General features: G+C 32.3%; 2 protein-coding genes across 4 annotated transcripts; both read right to left on the bottom strand.

Moving 5' to 3' along the window:
- Nucleotides 1-1,122: 1,122 nt before the first annotated feature.
- LOC101212164 (pathogenesis-related homeodomain protein) lies at nt 1,123-9,676 on the bottom strand. Of its 3 annotated transcripts, none has more exons than XM_031887609.1 (12): nt 8,995-9,676; nt 7,472-7,628; nt 6,767-7,375; nt 5,469-5,634; nt 4,844-4,967; nt 4,643-4,755; nt 4,154-4,507; nt 3,377-3,604; nt 3,188-3,277; nt 2,786-2,836; nt 2,326-2,523; nt 1,123-1,548 (listed from the first exon to the last, which is right to left on the bottom strand). In XM_031887609.1, the coding sequence occupies exons 3-12, from the start codon at nt 7,306-7,308 to the stop codon at nt 1,270-1,272; spliced, it is 2,145 nt and encodes a 714-aa protein (XP_031743469.1). In that variant the 5' UTR covers nt 7,309-7,375; nt 7,472-7,628; nt 8,995-9,676; the 3' UTR covers nt 1,123-1,269. The 3 variants fall into 3 exon arrangements, with proteins under 3 accessions (XP_031743469.1, XP_031743474.1, XP_004146371.1); XM_031887614.1 differs by lacking the exon at nt 7,472-7,628 and having other exon boundaries at nt 8,995-9,040; nt 9,130-9,676; XM_004146323.3 differs by lacking the exon at nt 7,472-7,628 and having other exon boundaries at nt 8,995-9,675.
- Nucleotides 9,677-10,879: 1,203 nt separating this feature from the next.
- LOC101202935 lies at nt 10,880-13,977 on the bottom strand. The gene is made up of 2 exons (XM_004146286.2): nt 13,615-13,977; nt 10,880-11,172 (listed from the first exon to the last, which is right to left on the bottom strand). Exon 1 carries the CDS (start codon nt 13,906-13,908, stop codon nt 13,636-13,638), a length of 273 nt encoding a protein of 90 aa, XP_004146334.1. The 5' UTR covers nt 13,909-13,977; the 3' UTR covers nt 10,880-11,172; nt 13,615-13,635.
- Nucleotides 13,978-23,071: the final 9,094 nt, after the last annotated feature.

Here is a 23,071-nt window from a genome sequence, read left to right as displayed (position 1 = left end):
GCATGTGTTAGTCGGGTGATCAGAAGAATTGATGCTATGTTAAATAAAATTGATATTGTAGTCACATTTGATTCATGTTCTTTCACTTCTTTCCCAATTAGCATTGCATGTGTTCTATTAAATAGTGTAGCATGGTGAAATTTGATGTAATAAATCAATAGTCTAGATATAGGATGACATGACAGAGTCTAATGTCTTCAAATGGGGGAGTTGATTTAATTTGTCTGCAAAGTTTCCAACTAGAGAAGCCTTGCCTCCAAAGGAATAACCAGAAGAAAGGAGACTTTGGTTTAAGTTATGATTTGGATGTGATTGCTATGTTTTGCAAATTTCTTACCATTATCCTCTTCAAAGTAGAGCAGCAGGTTGAGGGCCTCTTAGATTTTTGTAAACAAATTATTCATTAGATCAATTATTGGGTTTTGTATAATATATATTTGTTCTTTTTTCATTTCTCTTTACAGATTTTTTTTTAGGGGAAATTCCCACCAGCTGTTAAACATTATTGAGATTGATTATGTGATTACAAACTAATAAAACGTTGCTTGAAGGATTAATATTTTGGTTGTATTTATTGATGGTGTGAATGGCATATACATTACCAATTAATAGCTGCAAATTTCAAATTTTCTTTTATAGTCTAATAATGAATTGTTATGTTTCCCCACATAAAACTAAATGAAAACAAAAAGAAAATGCGAAAAAATATGGAGTATATATCTAGTAATTAATGCACTTCTGATTTCCGACAACTGAAATAATTTTTTTCCATTACAAAAGTTATAAATTATAATGTTTTGGATGAAAAACATGAGTGATCTGGATGGACTTTTCAAGTGCAAATAGGTCTATCTTGCCATCTTTCAAGTCTTGAAAAGTAAATTTTTCAAACTCTTGTATGATAGTAACCACAAAAGGAAAAGGAAAATTTTCATCAAACTTTTATACGCCAACAAAAGCTTTTGGTAGAATGTATATATTTGGAGCCTCTAAAATGAATTTCCAAGTGCTATTATTCATCATTCACCTATTTTCTTCTAATTTTTCGAGTAAAAAAGATCACTCACCCATTCAGCTATCATTGATTAGAGTAAAAAAAAAAAAAGTCTAACAGAAGAAATGTTTTAAGAGAATATTTCCTTAATATGCAATATTGGAACTTGAAGCATCTGATTGAAAGTTTAAAAACAAAATTCAGGTATTTAAGATTATATCATAAGACCCCACCTTTGAAAATGGGGTAGAAAAATCAAAGTAAACTGTACAAGATCAAACCTTTTCCTTTAACACTGCCACAGGAACATATACAATAGACTGTTCAATCATGTGTGACCTATCTAAAATCCCATCATCCTTCCTTTTCGATAGTCTAAGTAATTTCTGCTTCATTGTCTCTAATCTACCCTTAATTTTACACAATCTCTCCATCTCCAATTCTGCTGCTTGACCTTCACCTCTCGCTACAAAGTTTACCCTCTTCTTTACCTTTGTTTTTCTTTTCTTTAGGAGATTCTTCAAGCTTATATCATCACCAAAATCAAAAGCATCCTGGATGAAGCAAATTAATCATACCCAAGTTAAATACAATGAGTCAGTTTCTAACTTGGAAAAGCTTGACATGAAGAGTTAGGATATCTAAGCTCGACATAGGCCAATCTTTTTGGTATACTTACTATATTGAATGAGCCTAAATCCCGTATACAGTGAGGTTTATCAGATTATTTTGTCATATTATATGACATGCATCATATATCAGCTCTATGTTCATTTTGAGAATTCCAAGCCATGATTACTTTTTAAACATGCACAAAAAAAAGATAATAATAACAGCATAGTAGACAGGGGGTATGATTACTAGACGATAATCAAATCAGGGGTTCTTGCTTCCAATGCAATTTATGAAAATACGAAAACTCATATAGTTGTGTTACAGAAAGGTTCGCAGAAACAGTTCTATTCCTAATTCCAGACATGGTTTCTTAGTCATTGCAAACTGCTTTCTGAAACCAACATATTTTGATGTTTCATATCTAATAAAAAACCACAACAGTTCTGTTCTATTATATGAATGCCTTTAAAATGAAAAGCTAAGTAATGAAGCAAAGGAAAGCAATGTCCTTCCAAACAAATTTTCAGACAAGAATCAGCCTCATATTTTAAGCTTTTTTCAACGCATTTTCTTTTTGGAAAAGAAAAAAAACAAAAAACAAAAGAACCTTCTAACACACCTGAATTGGAGTTCCCCTCGATGCTATTTTTCCTTCGTTTATATTTTGTCAAGCATTAGACAATACTGGATTTATTGTTGTTATGAGAAAACGATACCTTGTTATAGTTGGAAGATACATGTGATGATTTTCTGTGCTGCTTTTTCTTGCTATGACTTCCGTGCAACTTCAGCTGCAGTTCTTTAATTGGTGCGTTCTCTAATGAAAGAAGATTCTTAGACATTTCCTTTGAATCTGCTAATCTGAGCTCATTGGAAGTCTTATGAGAACTATGGGGTTGTGTTGCTCCCTCCGCCTGTTATGTAAAGAAGAATTATGTGAAAATCAGAGTCAGGGTCTTCTTCAGGCACAAAACTGGTAAAAGATAAAAAGCCCTCTATTTCTATCTTTCTATTATTTGGTCAAGTTTAAAGAACTGCTTCTAAAGGGATCAAACGCAGTCTTCATCTACGGACAAATAATCCTGTGAGAAGAACAGGATTGCTAAATTTTTACAAGATGTCGGAAATCACAGAAAGGAGGAAAAGAACTGACAGTCACAAGGACATCAATTTCACCTTTCTAGTTCTTAGTGCAGAATATCGTGCATTCTTGAACCATTTGCTGACCTGAAAAACAAGATACATACTTGATGACAAAATTAAATTATAAATGAACATGTAACGAATAGAAAAGAGTTGTAGATGACAACGTAAACCAATCAACTGATTCTCTAGGGAAATCAAGTCACATCTAGAAGATGCAATTTGCATAAAACAATTATACAATTATTTAACCGTCAGGATAGAATGTAATCCTATAAAGAGAAGGTGCGCATAGGACATATCTATTGGCTAACTTTTATTTGCTCACCAATGCTTTCAACTGGATTTAAATTAGCATTAAGTAATCTGTTTAATATAACTCTTAAAAGAAAAACACAATTTCCAGCATTTGATAACTTAGATGATTGTTGTTACCTTTTCAGCATCAAGACCCAATTCTTTTGAAAGGTTTTCCTTGACGTCTCTAGAGGGAAGTTCATTATCAGCAAACACTTTGCGAAGTTTCTGGTAAGGTTCACAAAGTGGCTAACATGTTAATTTGGAAGAAGTGCATCTATAAACTTTAAATGAAAAACTATACACATTGGATGATTAAATCTGTACCTCAACTGCATGACGTGGGATTCTGAAAAATGATCTACCGTGAGAATTGAGAAGTTTTTTCTCTGCTTCCATGTCAATGTCTTGACTCTTTTTTTCGCTTTCACAGAGGGACATGAGAGTACTTGCAGCATCACATTCCTTTTCTCTCCGTCTTCTTTTTGCAGGTCCCCAGTCTTCATCTTCACTCACTTCTTGTTCGTGTGCTGGAGTATCCTTTCCAAACATTTCCTGAAAGGAAGACTTGCAATGTCAACTACAGATATTTACAAGATGTCCTTAAAATCGATTCTAGAAGATTCTATGTGATATTATGCTACACAAACTAATAATTTTCCTGTGGTTCTTAAAAGGAAACTTCAAAAGAAAATGGAGGCAATGCATCCTCCATTGTAACCCTTCATTGATAACAGTGGTGCCTTGCCACTCATAGAACGCTTTACAGAATTATTCCTAAAATAAAATATAATAAAAATTATTTTGATCAACAATTCTCTCTTGATTCCTAACCAAAAAGAAAACTACCAAGAAATCATAATATTGACAGGAGAAATTTACCAGCACTGGACCTATGACTTGAAGTATATATATAAAGATTATGATTTAAAATTTTCTAGTACACCCAGGCTCAAACTTCATGCAATCCAACTACCACATTTTTCTTCCGCCTTTATAATTGATTAACAGGTAAGCTCAATCAAAATGTTCAATTTCAGTAGCCAGGCAGCTTGAGAATATTACTTCCTAAGCTTGGAAGAAATAGAATGCTGATAAACTTACATCATATAACTTTTTATAATCAACAGCATGTCGCTGCCGTCGGCCGCATGTGATGCCCTCTTCATTGGATCCATCAGAAACTATGCTGGTACCAGCACCAAAGTGATCTTCACATCCAATACCGTTTCCGGAAACTAAATCCTCGCCATCTAAAGACCAACTCAAGCTGGTTGAACTACTGGACTCCTCCAAAACCTCCTTGTCATTTTCTTCCTCACTTGCGTTGTCATGGCAATTCTCTTTCTTATCTGGATCATAGTCATCATCTTCCGAATCATCTGAGGGCCAATCTTCCTCATGATTAAGCAACGCATTCCCACCATCTGGGAAAGCAGCTTCTTCTTTGAAAATGTCCTATTCGGTGAAGGGTTAGAATTTTATGATTACAATTATATTGGCTTTGATACATATATCACAAATTATGTGAAGGAAAAATTATCATTTAAACAAAGATGGAAATTGAGTTGGAGGATCTTCAAAGAAACTAACCTCCCAACCAATGTTCAATGAGAATCGAGTACCAAGATGTGCATTCATTCCTTCCAATATTTCCATCTTGCACTCACAAAATTTGCAAAACCAACCCTGATCTCCTGGAGGAACTACATATAATTTCAGGAATCAATGTCAAGCTACCAGATCAAACCCCAGTTCGCAAATTCAGGAGAAAAATACGGGGTGTCAACTTACTACTTTTCGTGTCTAATGGTGGATCCAGACATTTTTGGTGAAAAGCACAGTTGCATGTCCCATCACAAAGTATAATGTCATTGTCTGGGAAAGCTTCACGTAGTTTACATTTTGCACAGAATATCTAGAGAACAGAAAACAGATTTTAATGCAGTAGAATTTGAGATACAAGATTATAGCATCCTAACTTTTACTGGCTATGTATAATCAATTCATTGTAAGAAAATAAATGCCACAGTACTTGGTCCTTTAAACCAACCATGGTTCAAACTTTCCCTCACAATTCACATTTCTCACAGTCAAAGAACAAAGCAGAAGGTACTAGATAAAAGGCATCAACCAATATTCCAAATCTAAAAGTTAATTGAAAGGTTTAAAATGTTCAAGAGAAAACAGTGGTTCATTACTTCCAGACTATCATCCATGCAACCCAATGAATATGCCTCATGGCATGAATTTATCTATCTCCTTTCTTTAATGACTAAAATAATAAAAACTTCAGGCATGAACCGTAGTCCACCTGGAACAAATCACAATGATAATATAGTTCTCTAATTAATCTGATTCGAAAAAGAACCAACACATGTAATGCTCAACGCAGAATACTTTTAACTGCATTATTTACATGCTCGTGGTAGACAGATCCATCAGGACCAATAACAGAGTCTTCAATGCATCCTACTGAACCAAGCAAATCCAGCTGGCGAATAGCATCACGGATTCCAAGTTTGCACTTTAATATCTGCTTCATGGCTCTCTGAAGTTCCTTTTCTGGCCTAATTTTTTCTCGACTGTAGTAAATAGTTATGTGGGAGAGAAACCCACATAACAACAAAAGGTCAGATCATTTCTACTTTCAACACAAAGGTTTCAGCTTCTAAAAGAACTTTATCATTTGAATTTTAAAAAATTTTCTTCATGGAATAATATAAAACAAAAGAAATGGGGAGTATATCACACCATTGTAATTCTTTGAGGCTGCTGTAAGGGGTTCCTGGGTTAACAGAATAGTAGTTTCATATCATTACATTCTGTATTCAACGGAAAAGATTAAAAAAATGGCTTCACTTCTCCATTTTTCTTCAGCAGAAATGTCATTTGCATGAAATTCTCAGTTCAAAATAGATTTTTTTTTTCCATTTTTTTAAAAAGTTACATATCTAACAAGTGTGCAACACAGCCTACTATGATTCTCAGATTGGTTTGTCCTGTTATGAAACAACAAATTAGATCTCTGTCAATAGTTTTGGTTTTGGCAGGGCTATCCAACTAAGGATGGGTAACGTGTACCTAGATCAACTGTGTCAAAGTCCGTTTTTTGAGGAATAGGATCTGGTGTTTCTCTTAGGTTTCAAGGGAAATTTTCTATTTGTATGTGCTAGTTTACGGGAAATTTGGAATGTATGAAACAGAAGACTTTGGAAGATAGATATATAAAAGATATCTAAATTTTTGGAACTTAGGCTAAATATAGCTCGTGGATCATTTGTAGTAAGAATGTTTGCATTTATACATCATTTTTATTTCAGCAAGGATTTAACTTTTGCAAGTTTCCATGCTGCTGGCTTGGAAATGTATAAAATCTCCTTGGTCTTTGTTGAAATTTTCATTGTCTAGCCATTTCTTTTAGAAGCGGATGGCATCCTATTACAGAGGGAGAAATTAAACATTGAAAGCTAATGAATATAGGCTGCTCCTATTAATTCCACATTTCATCAATTCTGAACCTGCACGATCCTTGTTTCTTTTTTTGCTTTCTCTCTATCTCTTTCAGAGAGATTCTCTCTCATCAAACTCACATTATACCTTCTCCCATACTTTGTTACAAGAGGTGAAGAAACATCAGATCTATCATTATAAAGATAAGAAAATGAACACATAACTTAATTGAATACAGTGAGATGTTGAAATAATACTTTTTACCTCTGGCCTTTCCAACCTTCTCCAGAGTAAGCATCAATAAGGTTTTGCTCTAGCTTCATTTTAATGATAAGGTATCTTGTTCTCCTCTGTAGGCGAGAAGCTTCATCTAACTCCACTTTTTCCTTTTTTCCTTTGTTCTTCTTCCTCTTCCTTTGTTGGTTTATCTTGACCACCGGCTCAACCTTTTCTGCATTCCCTTTCGTATTAGTTGATGACAGAGATTTTTCACCTTGAAGCTTTGACAAGAGTAACTCCTTGGACGGTTTTGTATCAAGTTTTTTTAGCAAAAATTTTTTACCAGCAAGTTGTCTAATTGTCACATTTTTATTCCCCTTACTCAAAGATTTAGGGAGAGGTCTCCTCTTGAATGTTGAACAAATCGCCTGTGAATGTGATTTCATTCTTGATTTTTTCTGCTTGGAATGGGATATTTTGCTACACCTTGTCAACTTCAGAGAAAAGATCAACTCTGATCCAGATTCCAGCTTGGAGTGAGAACATTTTTCAGATTCCTCCATCAATCTCTTTCCAGCACCTCTCATATTGATCTCCAATGCATTCTCATAGAGAGTTTGCACAAAAGAACCAGTAATTTTACTTCACGTGTACCTACACATGGAATTATGGAACATGTTAATCTTCACAGCATAGCGTGGAGAATTAATAAAAGAGAGGAAGTACAGCCCGTCCCCAATGCACACGTACAGTTTTATTTGTAAAAGAAAATAAATAAAAATGCTTCTTTGTGATAAGACTAATCCAACAGCAGATGCCCTCTTCTTCTTCGTTCAATGCCAAACCAATCCATATTATAGAAAACTACCATTACCATTCCTCTGAAAAGGATCTGAAGAGGAGAAAGCTATCCACCATTCACAGGCAACTTATTAGTACTGACTAGTATGTGGATGCTTTATAAGCACATAATAAATAATAATGGCTTAAAACATAAACAGAATGGATTGTCAATCTACCTAAATTTATAGCCAGTCTCAACTAGAAAAACTGAAAGATATAAAACTTCTGGAGCTCATATAGAAGATAGAATAAAGTGTACTGATGTCTTGACCACCTTGCAGTATACCTTCTGAACAGAAGAGGCCAATTCAGCTGGCCTATAACGACAGTCTTCTCCAATGAAAGAAACAACTAACAAATTTTCCACATCACAAAGTTGGTTTAATTTTGAAAAAAATGATATGATACTCTTGACATAGTTTTGAAATCAAATTCAAGGAACTAATTTTGAAAGAATTTTAGTACAGTCCCAGATATGAAAAACTCAAAAGCAGCTGATTTGAAGACCATTTTCTTCTTTCCTTCATTTACTGCAAATCCTACTCAAAACCATTCAAAATCCAAGTCCATGGACTTCAGGAGTGCACAAGTCTGTGCAATTAATCATGCAAGAGAGTTTCATGTATGTTGCAAAATGGAACATAAATAACAACTCACTCTAAGCAAAATCCGAAATCAAGTTTCCCTGTGCAATTTGAAAATGACATACTATCAAATAACAACCAACATGAGTTAAGGCAGTAAGTTCTTGAAGAAAGATTACAGCAATCTCTGCATTAGAAAATCAATACTTCCAAGTATATTAGGTCAAATAGAGCAACTTGTCAAAAGAAATTATCATCGATAATCACCAAAAGGGGTAATGGCCAACCATGAAAAGAAACCTAAGCCACCTGTTATACTTAATATAAGCGAACTCAACAGTCAACAGAAGCTTGTTAGGCCTAAATCCCCAACAAATTCACACATTATAGTCAATCCCCGTAACAAAAATCCCCACGTAGTGAGATATGGTGACAGAACACAAATTCATAAAACCTGAACGAAATTTCCTCACACATTTTCACCGAAAATGTCATATTATCAACCAACGTGAGGTAAGGTAATGAGTTCTTGTAGACAAAGAAGAACTACATAGATTCCCACGACAGAAATTTAATTCTTCAAAATACATTAGGGAACATAGAGTAACTTGTTTAAAAAATCTATCATCAGTGATCATCGTTCATCAATATCACTAACGACAGTCCGTTCAAAACTCTCCAAAAGATCAAGCTCTTGTGATCCGTAACAGACCAATTCCACAAATACCCAAACGCTAGTTTGGCCAAAATCCCCAATAAATCCACACACACATAAACCCCCCAAGAACATGACTAGAAATCGAAAATCACATTATGGAATATGATGAAACAATGAAAGAAGGGTACCTTGGGAAGAATGGCGAAAACGAAGGGGTTCTTCAAATTGAATGATCTAACAACCACAGCCATAATTTTCAGCAGCAGACGGAAGGAAAGTAAAATCAAAAGAGGAAATGACAAGTAAGAAGATGCTTCTCATACTGAATCAAGAATCTGGGTTTTGAATACTACATTTATCAGTAGCCGCCACAAGTTCTTTCTCCTAAAGAGATATCATAGCAATGGTCACCGCTCTATGTGCTCAGCCTCTGCTTCTGCGATCTCTAATCTTGGAAACTCTGTCCCAATCAAAACAATAAACATACCATAAACGATTGCAATGCTCTAGATTTCTAGAGAATCAAACTGAAACCCTTTCATTTATGGATCATCAAATGATGCCCATAGGTGTGATGAAACGATTCGAACTAAAATGGATCTGATATTCCAATAACTTTTGAGAATGACTGATTGATTGATTCAGATATTTGTGGAAATAAAAATGATTGCGAAATACTAAATAAAGGGATTATTCAAACTCCGTGTGGGAATTCCAGGTTGAATTTGAGGTAATCTTGAAAGAGAAATTGTGCTAATTATTTGATGAACTTGGGTTTAAATTGTTCCAATCATAATCATAATTGTTATTATGATAAAATGAAAGCAAGTTGAGATAAATTTTGGCCTTGGGTGCAACTCAACAAGACTTGTTTCTGCCCTTTTAACATACTCTACTTCTAATACAACACTTTTTGGCAGTGTATATATATACATTTGGCTTTCACCTTATGAATTGATATTAAATTTAAATTAACTGCTTAAACGTATTTAAATATTCTAAATGACAAATAATTCAGTTTTGTTTAAGGAAATAAATGAAATGGTTATGATATTATATTTTCATATTATTGGACGCGACATATCAGGTAGGCAACTTCGAAGCTATACTCTGATTCTTTTATGTGTGCACAACTTTGAAGCTATACTTTGATTCTTTTTTGTGTGCACGTGTATATTATAGTAATTTCATTTGAATTTAACGTCACCAATAAGTCATTTCATGTTCTTTTTTTTCAAAAACTGGATCGAAAATTTACACATTCAAAATAAATAGAGATAAATAAATATACTAATATTAGATAAATTTGAAGTTGAAAATATATAAACTTGTTTTTCACATGTAAGCTGATGGAAATCTAGAACTCAAAAGGGAAACTACATCACTCATTTTACCATTATTAGAATCAAGATGATTACCAGTTTCCATTGATTTCAACTGTATAAAACAATAGTTTTCCTTTTTTTTGTCTGTGGAAAAATTTATGAATAAACCACTGACAATTTTAGTCGAGAATCAATGAGGGTTTAATTATAGTAAAGTTTTGCCAATATGAGCTAGACGTTCTCAGAAGAAAAAAAAAGTTTTCGTACTTTAGAATGAAAGGGGAAGGTGTTCTATACTTTCATCTTCTTAATCATAGATTGTTTTTTTTAACAATATGCTAAGTATCAGAATGTACATAGCAATTGAACTATGTTTTATAATTCCTGTTTTTCAAATACTTAAGTCATATAGTCATTTGAAATAGTATCTATGTAAATTTCGATTATTAATAAGAGAACGATTTGAAATTCCATTATTTTACCAACTCTCTCATTCCCCAATAACCATTCATTCACATCAGATGATTTAGAGTTCAGTCCGAAAAGAATTCTAAACACCAAGAACAGATGCACTCCACAAGGTGGTATATCATTAAAAATTATTTTAAAACGGTAAAAATCACTTTTGTTATATTTAGAATCACTCCAACATCCTTTTTATCACAAAAAACTAGTGAGTATTCAAATTAAATTCATCACTGTAATCCTAGAGATTACTACTAACGACTTGAGGAAATGAAAGAATCAATTTGCATCTAAAGTCTGCAGCAATAGTATTATAGGCCATTGGCAAAGAACTAACTAGAGAAACAAGTATGGGGAAGGATAATGTGCAATAAAGTAAAGAAATCAGCCATGAACATGTGCTGCGACTCAAGAATGGTTACCAATATATGATTAGAAATCACAGAAAAGTACGTTTATTTCCTCTGGCACCATGTATAAAAGAAAAGAATTGCAAGTTTCAGCCAGTAAGACTAAGATACAAAAACATTCAGGAAACAAATTATTGACCAGAAACATCTTTGAGGCACCTTCACCCTGCAGAAAAAACAAAAACGTATGAAAAAGGGAGTTGAGTTTATGAACATAATTGAGACTAAATCCAAGTCTCCAGCATTGAAAGAGACGTGAGTTTAAATTTACAATCACACGATTATAAGCAAGTTTTAAAAGCCTGCACAGACTATTAATACCTTAAAAGTCAAGTCTTTATATGGCCCAAAGCAGTAAAGGATTTATCATCTGAGCTGTGGTTCGAATGGAATTTTAGAGGGTTGTTCATTTTCTTAGGATGATCAGTTTGGTTCTTTCTTGTCTGAAGGTTTCTTCATGGTGTTCTCTTTCTAAACGCTTTGTCGGATATACTACTCAAGATACTTATCTTAATTAAAATACTTTTATACGACTCTCATATTTCTATTATGTTTTGTTGTTTAAATTCACTTTCTATTATGATTTTGTATCCCTTACAAGATTTATTGTATTTTGGAGAGGATTGGTCACTACAATTCCAGACTCGTATATCAATAGATTATTCATTGATCTGCTGTCATTGTGTACAGGAGGCTTAAATTCTGGCAAAGGTAGCAATTCTAGGACTCCTATCACGGGTACTTTGTCCCCAAAATAAATATCCCTTCATTTAAATACTTGTTATTGTACACTTTCAATCACTCTACTCTCGCCTCCCCGCTGTGCCTTCAAGAAGCCAAAGCACAAAAGACAACTGATCTCATCAGATAGAGGGAACAAAATAGCAGAGCAATAGAAAGCAACAAACTTCATTCTTAGGAAATAAAATAGACTCGATAACTCTTTCAATCACTCTACTATAACATCCCCACTAAGCCTTGAAAGCAGCCAAAGCACAAAAGACAACTGATCTCAACATATAAAAAAGGAACAAAAAGCCAGAGCAACAAAAAGCGGGAAATTTTATGAGTTTGATCTTAGGAAATAAAATAGCCTTAGCAGTTTCCAGAAAAAAATAAAAGATAAGAAAGGACATACTAATACGGTATGAGAAAAGATATCTTTTAAGTCTATAATGATGGAAATTATGCATATCAGACATGTTTCTTTCAACCAGCTACAACTATAAGAAATCATAAAGAGCAATGAAATATCCTAATTGTGGGGAACTAATGGATGCAGAAAAACTCAAAACTGCAAGGGTAGACCTCAAATGAATGGTACTCACATTCACCACAAACACCGAACATTAAATTTATATAAAGAAAAGATGCCACTAGTGGTTCTATGTCCCATAAAAGAGCATTCATTTAATGGCCATACGTATTGTTTCCTCTTTCTATCATCGTCAAGCGCCAAAAATGCATAAGATTATTTTAACGAATAAGTAATAGAGAGTGAAATTAGTGAAAGTGCATGTCACGTTTTAATTATGACAAGTACTTCTTGGTGGCACCAAGATTCAAGAAGCAAAAGGTCAAGCTTGCAACCTTGGAAGCCAAATAAAAATACAAGACAGTAATACAGAGAACACAACAGCAACCATTTATTAAAAACTACATCATGGACACGAAAATGATACATTCATTAAAACATACATTTTAAAAAGATATATATCATTTTTAAATATAGAAATTCAAAGTCATTAAGTTTATATATTTATACGCCTACAAAATTGGTTTGATGTACTTCGCTCTTAAATGTTATAATTTTTTTCATATGTTTGTCGACTTTAGCATACATAACAAGTGTTAGATGTATGTTTAACAAATGTTAGTCTGGGTCCTACATTGTCTATGTCTAAAACTTTTATTGCACTAACATGTGTTCGATAGTTTTCCTACAAGTGCCAGAGCGTCCACACTAGCCAAATTAAAGTTCTTTCTTTGCTGCAAGCCTATGAGGTCAATAAAAGCCAAGGCCATGTTATATTGTTTTGGGCTGTAAACCATGCTTTGCACTTGAGAATCATGTTAACGTTCAGCCAAACACAAAAAAAAACTCAAGATCTCTGGTTATGCCAGAATAAGAAGAATTGCCTTAATAAGGAACTAAAGATAGTCATATGCCGAATGCTCTCATACAATTAACAAACTCCACATGAAACAGTATTCATTACGTATTACCAACAGTAATCACACACACAAAAAGAGTTAGAAAGAAAGATCATTTGAGCACCAGCGTAGACAAAATTCAACACAATAATAACAATTGTCTTGGTTTCCAGTTCCAAATCCCAGAAAATGAAGGGGGAAAGGGAAAAATTAAATGGAAACAAATTCAATCTCAGCACCCAAAGTTAATTGACAATGAAAAAGGGAAACAAATTCCAGCGATCAGATTTTAAATCCAAAGTTTCAGATCACAAATACCCATTTTAATAGATGCATGAATTGAACCCGAAATCAGTCAATCCAACAAAACCCAAAAATACAGAAAGATTTGGTTTACATAATCCTAATTACTCAAACCAACAATAACAAAAATACTCCACATTACAACACGTACCTCAAAATATAAAGAACTCAATCAATGGCCGCCATGTTCTTTGGCGTGTTGCTGATGTTCAAGGTGGCGTCGTTCCTCAGGAAGCGCAACGAGGTACGAAAAGATCATACCACCAAAGCAGACATGAAGGAGAGGATCAATTGAACTAGTTTGAATGTACTTGGCGTTGTAATTGTCGAGACTTCTCTCCACAGCCTTCTTGGCAGCATCAATGGAGAGCATCGGTTTCACATAGGCAGGCAGCTCCTTAACTTTCAAGCCCTTGATTTCGGAGAAGAATTGCTTCATTGCCATCTCTGAATAATTTGCCCAAAACTCAAACCCTAGCCCTGAAATACAAGATCGAGATCAAAAAAGGAGTTTTTGCAGGGCGAAATGGCAGTCTAATCGTGCCCGTCCATTCCTTTGGCCCTATTTTGCTGATTGGACGCTTTGGATTTTTACAAATGTCATTGAATTGCTAAGTCTCCGCAATTGGAAAATGAATTTTGTGTTTTGTTTTTTTAATTGAAAAATAGAAAAAATATTTGATCAAATCTTCTACTTTTTACCATTTTTTTTGTATTTTATGAGATGATTTTAAAGTTACTTAAGATAGTTTATGTTATTTAAAATGAATAAGCTAGTTCCTAATTTTATAATAATTTAAAATTGCTTTGATTAAAATAAATGAATTTTACAGAGTAAAGTTACTGTAAATGAGAAAAAAAAAGGTGAAAATTGAATTGAATTTTGAACCTTATGTGATTGACATATATTTGAGTGTGAAAATCATTTAAAGAGACCATACAATAAATGGATATATGCAATTGACTGTCTTATCTTGTTTCACAAAAGTAAGTATTACAAGCCTTTTGATTTAAATACTTTATGATGGATCACATATGAACTTTCAAGCTTGTCCTTTAGTGTATTGTATGGATAAAAATCATCTAATAATTGATTCAATAAATCTATCATTTTAGAGACTTAGACCAAATAGAGAGCTAGAAAGGTAATTTCATCAAGTTATCACTTAAGCCATTGTAGAAAAAATATATATTTCTTTGTTGAAATAGTTGTAGATTTATCTCTTAATCTCCCAACTCATAAGGTTTCTATTTCAAAATCTTGACACACGATGTTTTATCTAATCATAGCATGGAGATTAGAGCACTTCATGGAGAGTTGGAGAACAAATAAATAAAGACTCATCAACATGTTATTCTCACATTTATTTGCTTAACCATTTTATTGTATATATAGTTTAATGGTAAATAAAATTAGTGAGATCTAATGTCTTCGTTAACACGATGAATTTTTCATCCCCATAATACAAAAGAGGTTAAGAGAATTAGTAGATACATTATAACATCTCAACTAGGTTGACACTTTCATAATACATCTTATCCTCACAGTATGCATTCATAAGTACAATATTTAAAAGAATAATTTTAATATAATTTTTATTCCCATCGTTATTTTAATATTCAAATATAACTTTTATGTATCTTTTAAAAAAATTCTTATCTATAAATAGTCTTCTACATTGTCTAACTAAAATAGAGGCTAATTCCACCGGAAATCTTCTTCAAAATTCCGATCGCCGGTTTTCCAGCCTGCAGGATGGTGTGTAAAAATTGGAATGATTTGATCTTAAATTACTCTTCTTCATCTTCTAAAATCATTTCAACCAGTACGGCCCTAAGGTGCATTGCATCGACTTTGACCCAAATGATCATTTGAGAGACATCAATGGTGTGGTCTCACTTGGTTCCAAGGATTATTGGTCGAACCTCCTTCTTGTGTGTTCTTGTAATGAACTGCATTTAATTCACAACGACGTCAATCAATTTGTTCGTTGTGATGAAAACGAATTCAATCTGATAATTAATCATGAATGAGTTTCATTTGGGTATAGTAAATCCGATGATGAATGAGAACTTTAGACTTCCTCGAGGCAACAGTATATATGATCATGATACAATATTTTCCTGCCGTCAATATAATTTTTTTGTTTACGGATTTGGTTTCAGCCTTAAGACAAAACCATACAAGTGTTTAGACTAACCAAGTTTTCTCACATGGTGGAAACAATCGATGGAGATATGCAGATCGAGGGCCTGCGCCTCATTATGTATTCTAGATAATGCCACTTACTTGAATGGAGCTCTGCATTATTTGGGTTGGTTTTCAAAGAATAGTAGATGGATTGAAGCATGTCATATATTGTTTCTCATTGATAGTATAGAATATCTGTTTTGTGTAATCCAAAGTATGGGAAGCATCAAGATATTGAATCGACTTAAGCTACCAAAGCCATTTTAATTACTGTACTATTTGTGGGTTTGATTCCTTATGTTTTGATTCTCTCCAAAAGGTTTAGACTGGAGATGATGGATGATTCGCATAGTGTGTTGTGAAAGAAAGTGAAATTAAAACACTTGGTCAATGATATTATTTTATGGAACTTTGTTGGTTAGATCATTCATCATTGAAACTTCTCTTTCAAGTGTTTGAAACTTTGAACTATTAATTAATTTTGTTTTTGATAATTTATTGAATTTTAATAATGTCATGTGATATAATTTGCTTTATTTCTTCTGTCCTTTTGAATTCAGTAGATGCTTCTTTGTTTATTTGTCACGGTAGTTTTCTTACTATGCAATCCTTGTTGTGGTTTAATCTTAGTTTTCTCCTCCCTAGTTTAAAGCTATTTTGATTCATTTTGACTTTTGTAATTTCATTTATAAAAAGGAAATGATGATTTTTTTTAAAATTTTTAACTAAAAACTTTCGAAATGAAGAAAAACATGAACAACTTTTTTTTCTTTTGTAAACAAAGGAGGGGAACTCTTTACATACGCTTGGTGTTACCCACTTTTCTACAAAATAACTAATGTGTGACAACTTACACATTGTCAAACTCAATTCATCCTCATCATTCCCACCTCATGATATGTTCAATAAGAACAAAGAATACCAACAAAAAGGGATATATAGAGATAAAAGTCCTCGAGAAAGTAGATTAAAAGAAATTAGTGTTCAACTAAGCATTTAAATTATTAGCTATAGTACATTTGATTGTGATCGTATCTACCCAATATATCTATTAAATTCTCCTTGAAGAAGATTGTATCATTTGTAAGTACTCGATGAAAGGTTGAACTCACTAACTTCTATTTGATATACCTTTAATTATGAAATTATATCTTGTTTTATTTTCTAAAAATTATGTTGAAAAAAATGTTATCAATTGTTTAAACACATATTAATCACAAAATAGAATAAAAGAATAATAACATATAGAAAAAAAATACATGAAAAAATAATTTGAAAGTACTCATATCCAACGATATGTTGCTCTTATTAGACCATCAATTAAGAAATCCAAATTCAACACTCATTTGCTTTCACAATGTAACGAAAAAGGATATATCAAAAGTGGATTACATGTAACATAAAATAAAAACTAATCATTTATACCAAAATTAATTATTGGTGAAAAGAAACACCTAGACATCCCAATCAGATTGGCACAATCCTTAGCACCATCATCATCTAACTTATCCCAACAAATATATTAAATATGAAATTGTAACATACATTGTCATAGTCATTTACATATGTGCTTTCTGAACTATAATCAACAGTCTTTCAGTACATGTCATATACACTAAGATAAAATAGAAAAAGAAAACGAATTGATTTGGCATGCTCCACGTTGAAGGAGAATGTGATGCCAAAAACCAAGCGACCAAATCTGCAGAATTTTGAATTCAATTAGTGAACCCCTAATATCAAATTCTAAAACCAGTTCGACAACAACCAAGAAAATGAGTTAGAATTTAATGTTTGATCGGTTCATATCATCATGATTAATTGAAGTATAAGAATGTTGACTGTGATTAAGAACATACTATGTGTAAATAATAACAATTATTAATTTGAAGGTGTTCAAACTCACATATTTGTGTGGAATACATATCTACAATGCAGTTGGTGATCATAATCTGAAATACCACTCATTATCACAACTCAAACCATCTTCAACGTTTGGTAGTTCCACGTTGTTGCATGGTTCAATTCCATCCTCAATCTCATTTGCAAATATTAAGTAATCATTTGACAAATCTTGAAAACATGATTTCATTTGTGTTGTTGGACTATGAGAAAAAAAAAAAAAGTTTAAAACATGCGTCGTTAAAAAAATATATATCAACAAAACTACATGTACTCTAGACATGAACAAAATATAATTAAGAATAACTTTTAACGATCAAAATTAATTAAAATTGTACACATCATTCAACAGAAACATTGATGCAACATTCTTTATGCAAGTCAACCGTAGCTTCATTCGATGTAACATTTGGTACACATTTAAAACATGATTCTATTTGTGTTGTTGGACTATGAGGAAAAAAAATAGTTTAAGAACATGTTGTGTTAAAAAAAATGCATCAACAAAATTAACATGTACTTGTTAGACATGATAATTAAAAATAACTTTTAACTATCAAAATTAATTAAAATTGTACATACCATTCGGTATGAGCATTGATGCAACCTTCGTGCTGCAAGTCATCCACAGCTTCATTCGATGCAACACTTGATAAACTTTGAAAACATGATGTCATTTGTGTTGTTGGACTATGAGAATTTTTTTAAAAAAAAGTTAATTAATTTAAGAACAGGCATTATGAAAAAAATGCATCAAGAAAATTAACATATACTTGTTAGCTAGGCATGAACAAAACATAATAAAGAATAACTTTTAAGGATCAAAATTTCTTAAAATTGTACGTACCATCCAATAGTAGCATCGATGCAATATTCTTTCTGTGAGTCAACTGCAGCTTCCTCTTGTAGTTTCATGCGTTTGTAGTTCTGATTATCTACATGCATACTTGTCATTGGCCAATTATTATTTGATGCTCGTCTTTTGTTTGAGGCCATGACCATTTTTTCTGATTTGACTATCTTTTTTCGAATCATACAAAGCACATAGGAATCATGCACCAACCCTTCTGGTACGATAGATGGATTGAGGGTATACTCATACATAATCCATGTACAATCCTCTTTTACTTGAGATTTCTCATATCGAAACCGTTTCATAGTGCCAAGGAGGAGATTATCAATAATTGAAGAAAATACTTGTTGAGGTTTGTTCTCACCACTCCAGGTGCCACCATTAGAACCAATCTTTCGGATGATACGAGATTTCTTTTTTTGGAGAGTGGTGAAGAAATAGATATCTTGGTTATCAACCCCTCTACATTGTTGCCATATTTGAGAGGGTTCTTGGGTGTAAAGATCGATCACCGGCAACACAAGTGGAGGAGTTTGTCCTCCCAAAACTTTGTTGTAGAGATAGTAACCCAACAATTCTTCCTCCGTGGGACAAAAGATGTAACCCACGGGAATCAGGCTCGGATCCATCCTGGTAGATAAATGAAACAAAGAAAAAAATATTTTAGGGAAATGAATATAAAGAGATGATCGATGAGAGGAAAAGAAAAGAAATGAAGAAAGAAAAAGAGTTACGTACTCGGAAGGAGCTAGCTAGCCTTTTGAGGATTTGAATGAATTACCAGCCTTTTGTTTACTTTTACTAAACAAACTAAATTATTTTTAAAACTAAACTAAAGTATAAGATTTTTACGAAATTGTACCTAATTTATTCTTTAAATTACAAGTTTGACTCTCAAACATTTTTGTTTACTAGATTATGAGTTTTAGTTTCTATTTAGTTATTAGATTTCAAATATTTTGTATTTATGCTTTTCCCAACAAAATTGATGTGTCTCAAACTTGGCAAATATTTACTTATCTTGCTAATTTTGATTCGTGTTTGGAATTTTCCATTATGAATCTTAAAATGAAGGTTCTGAGGACTTGATTGATTTGATTACTGCAATGACTATCATCTTATGCCTTTCATGGACTTTACTTCACACTTGTGGGTCCATTACCATCCGTCCTTGCAACCTTCATATTTCTTAGAATTACTTTAGTGAGTTAAAATGCCTAAGATACACTGCTCTTTCAACGAATTTTGATTTTTACTTGTTTAGCCTTGTGCATATTTGAAGCCCACACGCTAGAAGTGTTAGATGATGTAATATTAAATTTACTTTCACCCTTTGGCTTAAACTTTTGGGTCACATGTCGAAGGGTGATTTAACACATTTGAATAGTTCTCAATTCAAACTCTATTGGTGCCCCTTCTTCCTTTTGGAGTGTTGCAGCTTGGCTCTTTGCAAATGGTGCGTATTTTGCCATCAAAAGTTTAAATGTTAAGTCTATTGATTGTTTAAAGAGCTCATCGAGTGTAATCCTTTGAGAAACAATAATTTGATTCCTCCCCACTTAATTAAATTCTACCGATATTCATCTCATACCAAACAAAGACAATACGTAAAAGAATTAATGAAATGGCGGGAAAAAATAATTTTAAAAGAAAATGGCGGGAAAAACTTTATATATATAAAAAAAAAAAAGAAACAGCGGAAAAGAAAAGTCGAAGAAAAGAAAATACTTACTGGATTGGAGAATGGATGTGGAAGCGGTGGTGGATGAAGGCCGGCGACCGTGGAGAATGGATGTGGAAGCCAAAGGTGCGTCGAAGTGCGCAAAGAAGAGATGAAGGGCATAGGGAACTGAGAAGTTAATTAATGAAAAGAAAGTTGTATTAATAATTAGATGTATCCTTTTATAAAGCTTGAATTGGATTCTCTATTTATTTATTTATTATTTTAAAATACTTAAATTTATCTAACCCATTTTAATAACTAAAGTTTCATAAAATTTAAATATTAAATATTAAAATTCAATTAACCAAAAATAAAAAGCTTTGATTTCTTTTTGGGAATGTGATACAACGAAAGTTAATTAGTTGATTTCTCCCTTTTAATTAACATCCAAATGATTCAAATTTTAATGACAAATGGACTGAAATTGCCAATTCTACCCTTTCGGTCTTCTATGTTATGATTTCTCCCACCTTTCTAACTCTACTATTCGTGTAGTCTAAGAGTTATGTCTTGTTAATTCTTATACCGTGGATTTTAATTTTATTTTTGTTTTAGTTAGAACACAAATGTGTGATTATGAATTATAACAAGTAGCAGATTAATTGGTACTAAATATCTTCAAACACAAAAAAAAAAAAAAAATCACTTTTAACTTTTATTAAAAGAACTCCAATTGTGTATGCTTATTAAAGTTTTGTAAAAATAAAAAAAATAAAACGGCGGTAAAGAAATTTATAAAAAATAAAATAGCCGGAAAGAAAAATCAAAGAAAAAAAATTACATAAATGATAAGGAGGTGAAAAGGGAAAAATGAAACTGAGCAGAGGTAAGTTACACATTGAGACAATTTTTCCGTAGGTTTTGTTGTAGTGCCAACTCCTTGTATATTTTATAGTAAATGATAGGTTTGGGTGGCTTAGAACTTTTAAATTTTGTAAGAGCATATTTCATATATTTGAAACCCTTTTTATATAGTACATGATTAATTAAGTACATACTTATGAAAAAAGAATTCATCTTCGTGGGAATGTGGAGGATTGGGAAATGACAGTCTAAGTGAAAAAGAAGTTTATATACTCAAATCTCTCCCTTTTACATATATTTTCTTTAAAAGTGTATACATCAAGACAAGAAACTTACTTGCTTCTAGTACGTAAAGCTACATATATTTCATTATCCAGTGAAAGCTTTGATTGCGGCAGCAACAATAAAATTCCTCCAAAAAGAAGAAATCCAATAAACAATAACGTAGTCGTTTGTTTTCTAAAATGTTTTAAAATATTCTTAACAATATTGTTCAAAGATCACGTCCAGGATTGAAATGATACCTACTGACCATCCATACTGAATAGCAAATGTCATGTCTAGTACATAAGAGTACGTCCATCGAACTTCCGACAAAGGAAACATAGGAAATATTTTCCATATCCTCAACTTCTTGAGGTGATTTAAGACATTCTTCGTTTGATAAATGAATTTCATATTTGTACGACAACATATTCTTTTGGAATTATGCATCTTATATCTCTAGACAACATTTTGTCTATATAGGATGCCCGAGACATGACTAGTATTTTATTTTTGTGGTTCTGAACAATTTGGATTTTGAAAACACATTGCACAGTGAGTAGAATATCATATCGACATATAAAACTAGGGATGCTACCATGGAATTGATAACTTTTTTATAAACACAAGGTTCATCAACATTTTGTTCAAAACCATAAGATCTGATATTTCAAGATCTAGATGTTTGTTCACTTGTACGTCCTCATTAACCAATAATAATCATGATTTGTTTTTACTTCTTTGCAGTTCTTTTGCATTTTTATACTAAGATAGAGAGGAAGATGTAAAGATTATGAGGTGGAAATGATCAGATTCATGCACATATGGATATCATTAGAGGGATCAAATATTTCTTTTCATGACGGACTAAACTTAAAATGGGAGATAAAAGCATGGGGTGAAAGACCAAATTACGTTTTAAAAGAGATTATTATATCATGTAGTAAATTAATTGATTGATATAAGAAAATGGAATTCCATCGAGATTTAAACACAAAATTAATATTTAAAATAAAAATATTTTAAATTTTAAAAAATAAAATCTAAATCATCCTTGTATAAAAAAAAAAGAAAAAAATCTTAAAAAAATGATCAAAATTACAAAGAATAACCAAATCTTAATCACGACCATTTCTATCGTGGGTCTAGCCATTTTCATGGGGTTTGTGAGACTTCATTTTTGAAATTAATATTTATGTATGTATAAAGTAGATATTTATATCTAATCTTTCATAATCCAAAACCATAACAAAAAAAAAAACTCCTCTCTCTCAATAAGAACAAGACAGGTAAGAAAAACAACTGATTATATTCATATTAGTATGGAGTGAAAAACTTTTTACACACCATTAATCTTAACTTTACATGTACAAGCACACCCTATATATCCGTATTCCATATTTATACGTGTGTCTTTTACAACAATTTCTATTTTTGAAATGAACGAACTAATAGGACATGAAAAATAACAATTTCTATTTTTGAAACTAAAAGAATCTACTTCAATACCTTCAACAATTCAATAAAAAAGTTATTGGGTACGATTATTCTCAACTTTACATATACAACCGTACTCTATGTCCGTATATGGTATCTATACATGTACATGTAGAACCATTGATATTTTTTGAAATGGATGCACGAAAATGAAATATGAAAATAGAAATTTCTATTTTTGAAAAATTTTCAACTAAATTTTTGATATTTTAATTACAATTATTCTCCCAGGATTAAATATAGACCGTCGATATTGATTTATTTATTAAAGAAACACATACCGTCGATATTAGGGCCGATGTTTACGACATTTTAATTACTTTTCAGATAATTCAACCAACTTTGTATTATATAAATATAAATCGCACAGTGAA

This window comes from Cucumis sativus, chromosome 1 (assembly GCF_000004075.3).
Source record: "Cucumis sativus cultivar 9930 chromosome 1, Cucumber_9930_V3, whole genome shotgun sequence".
Taxonomy (NCBI): domain Eukaryota; kingdom Viridiplantae; phylum Streptophyta; class Magnoliopsida; order Cucurbitales; family Cucurbitaceae; genus Cucumis; species Cucumis sativus.
The sequence above is the reverse complement of the archived record's forward strand: the minus strand, read 5'-3'. Positions and strand labels throughout refer to the sequence as shown.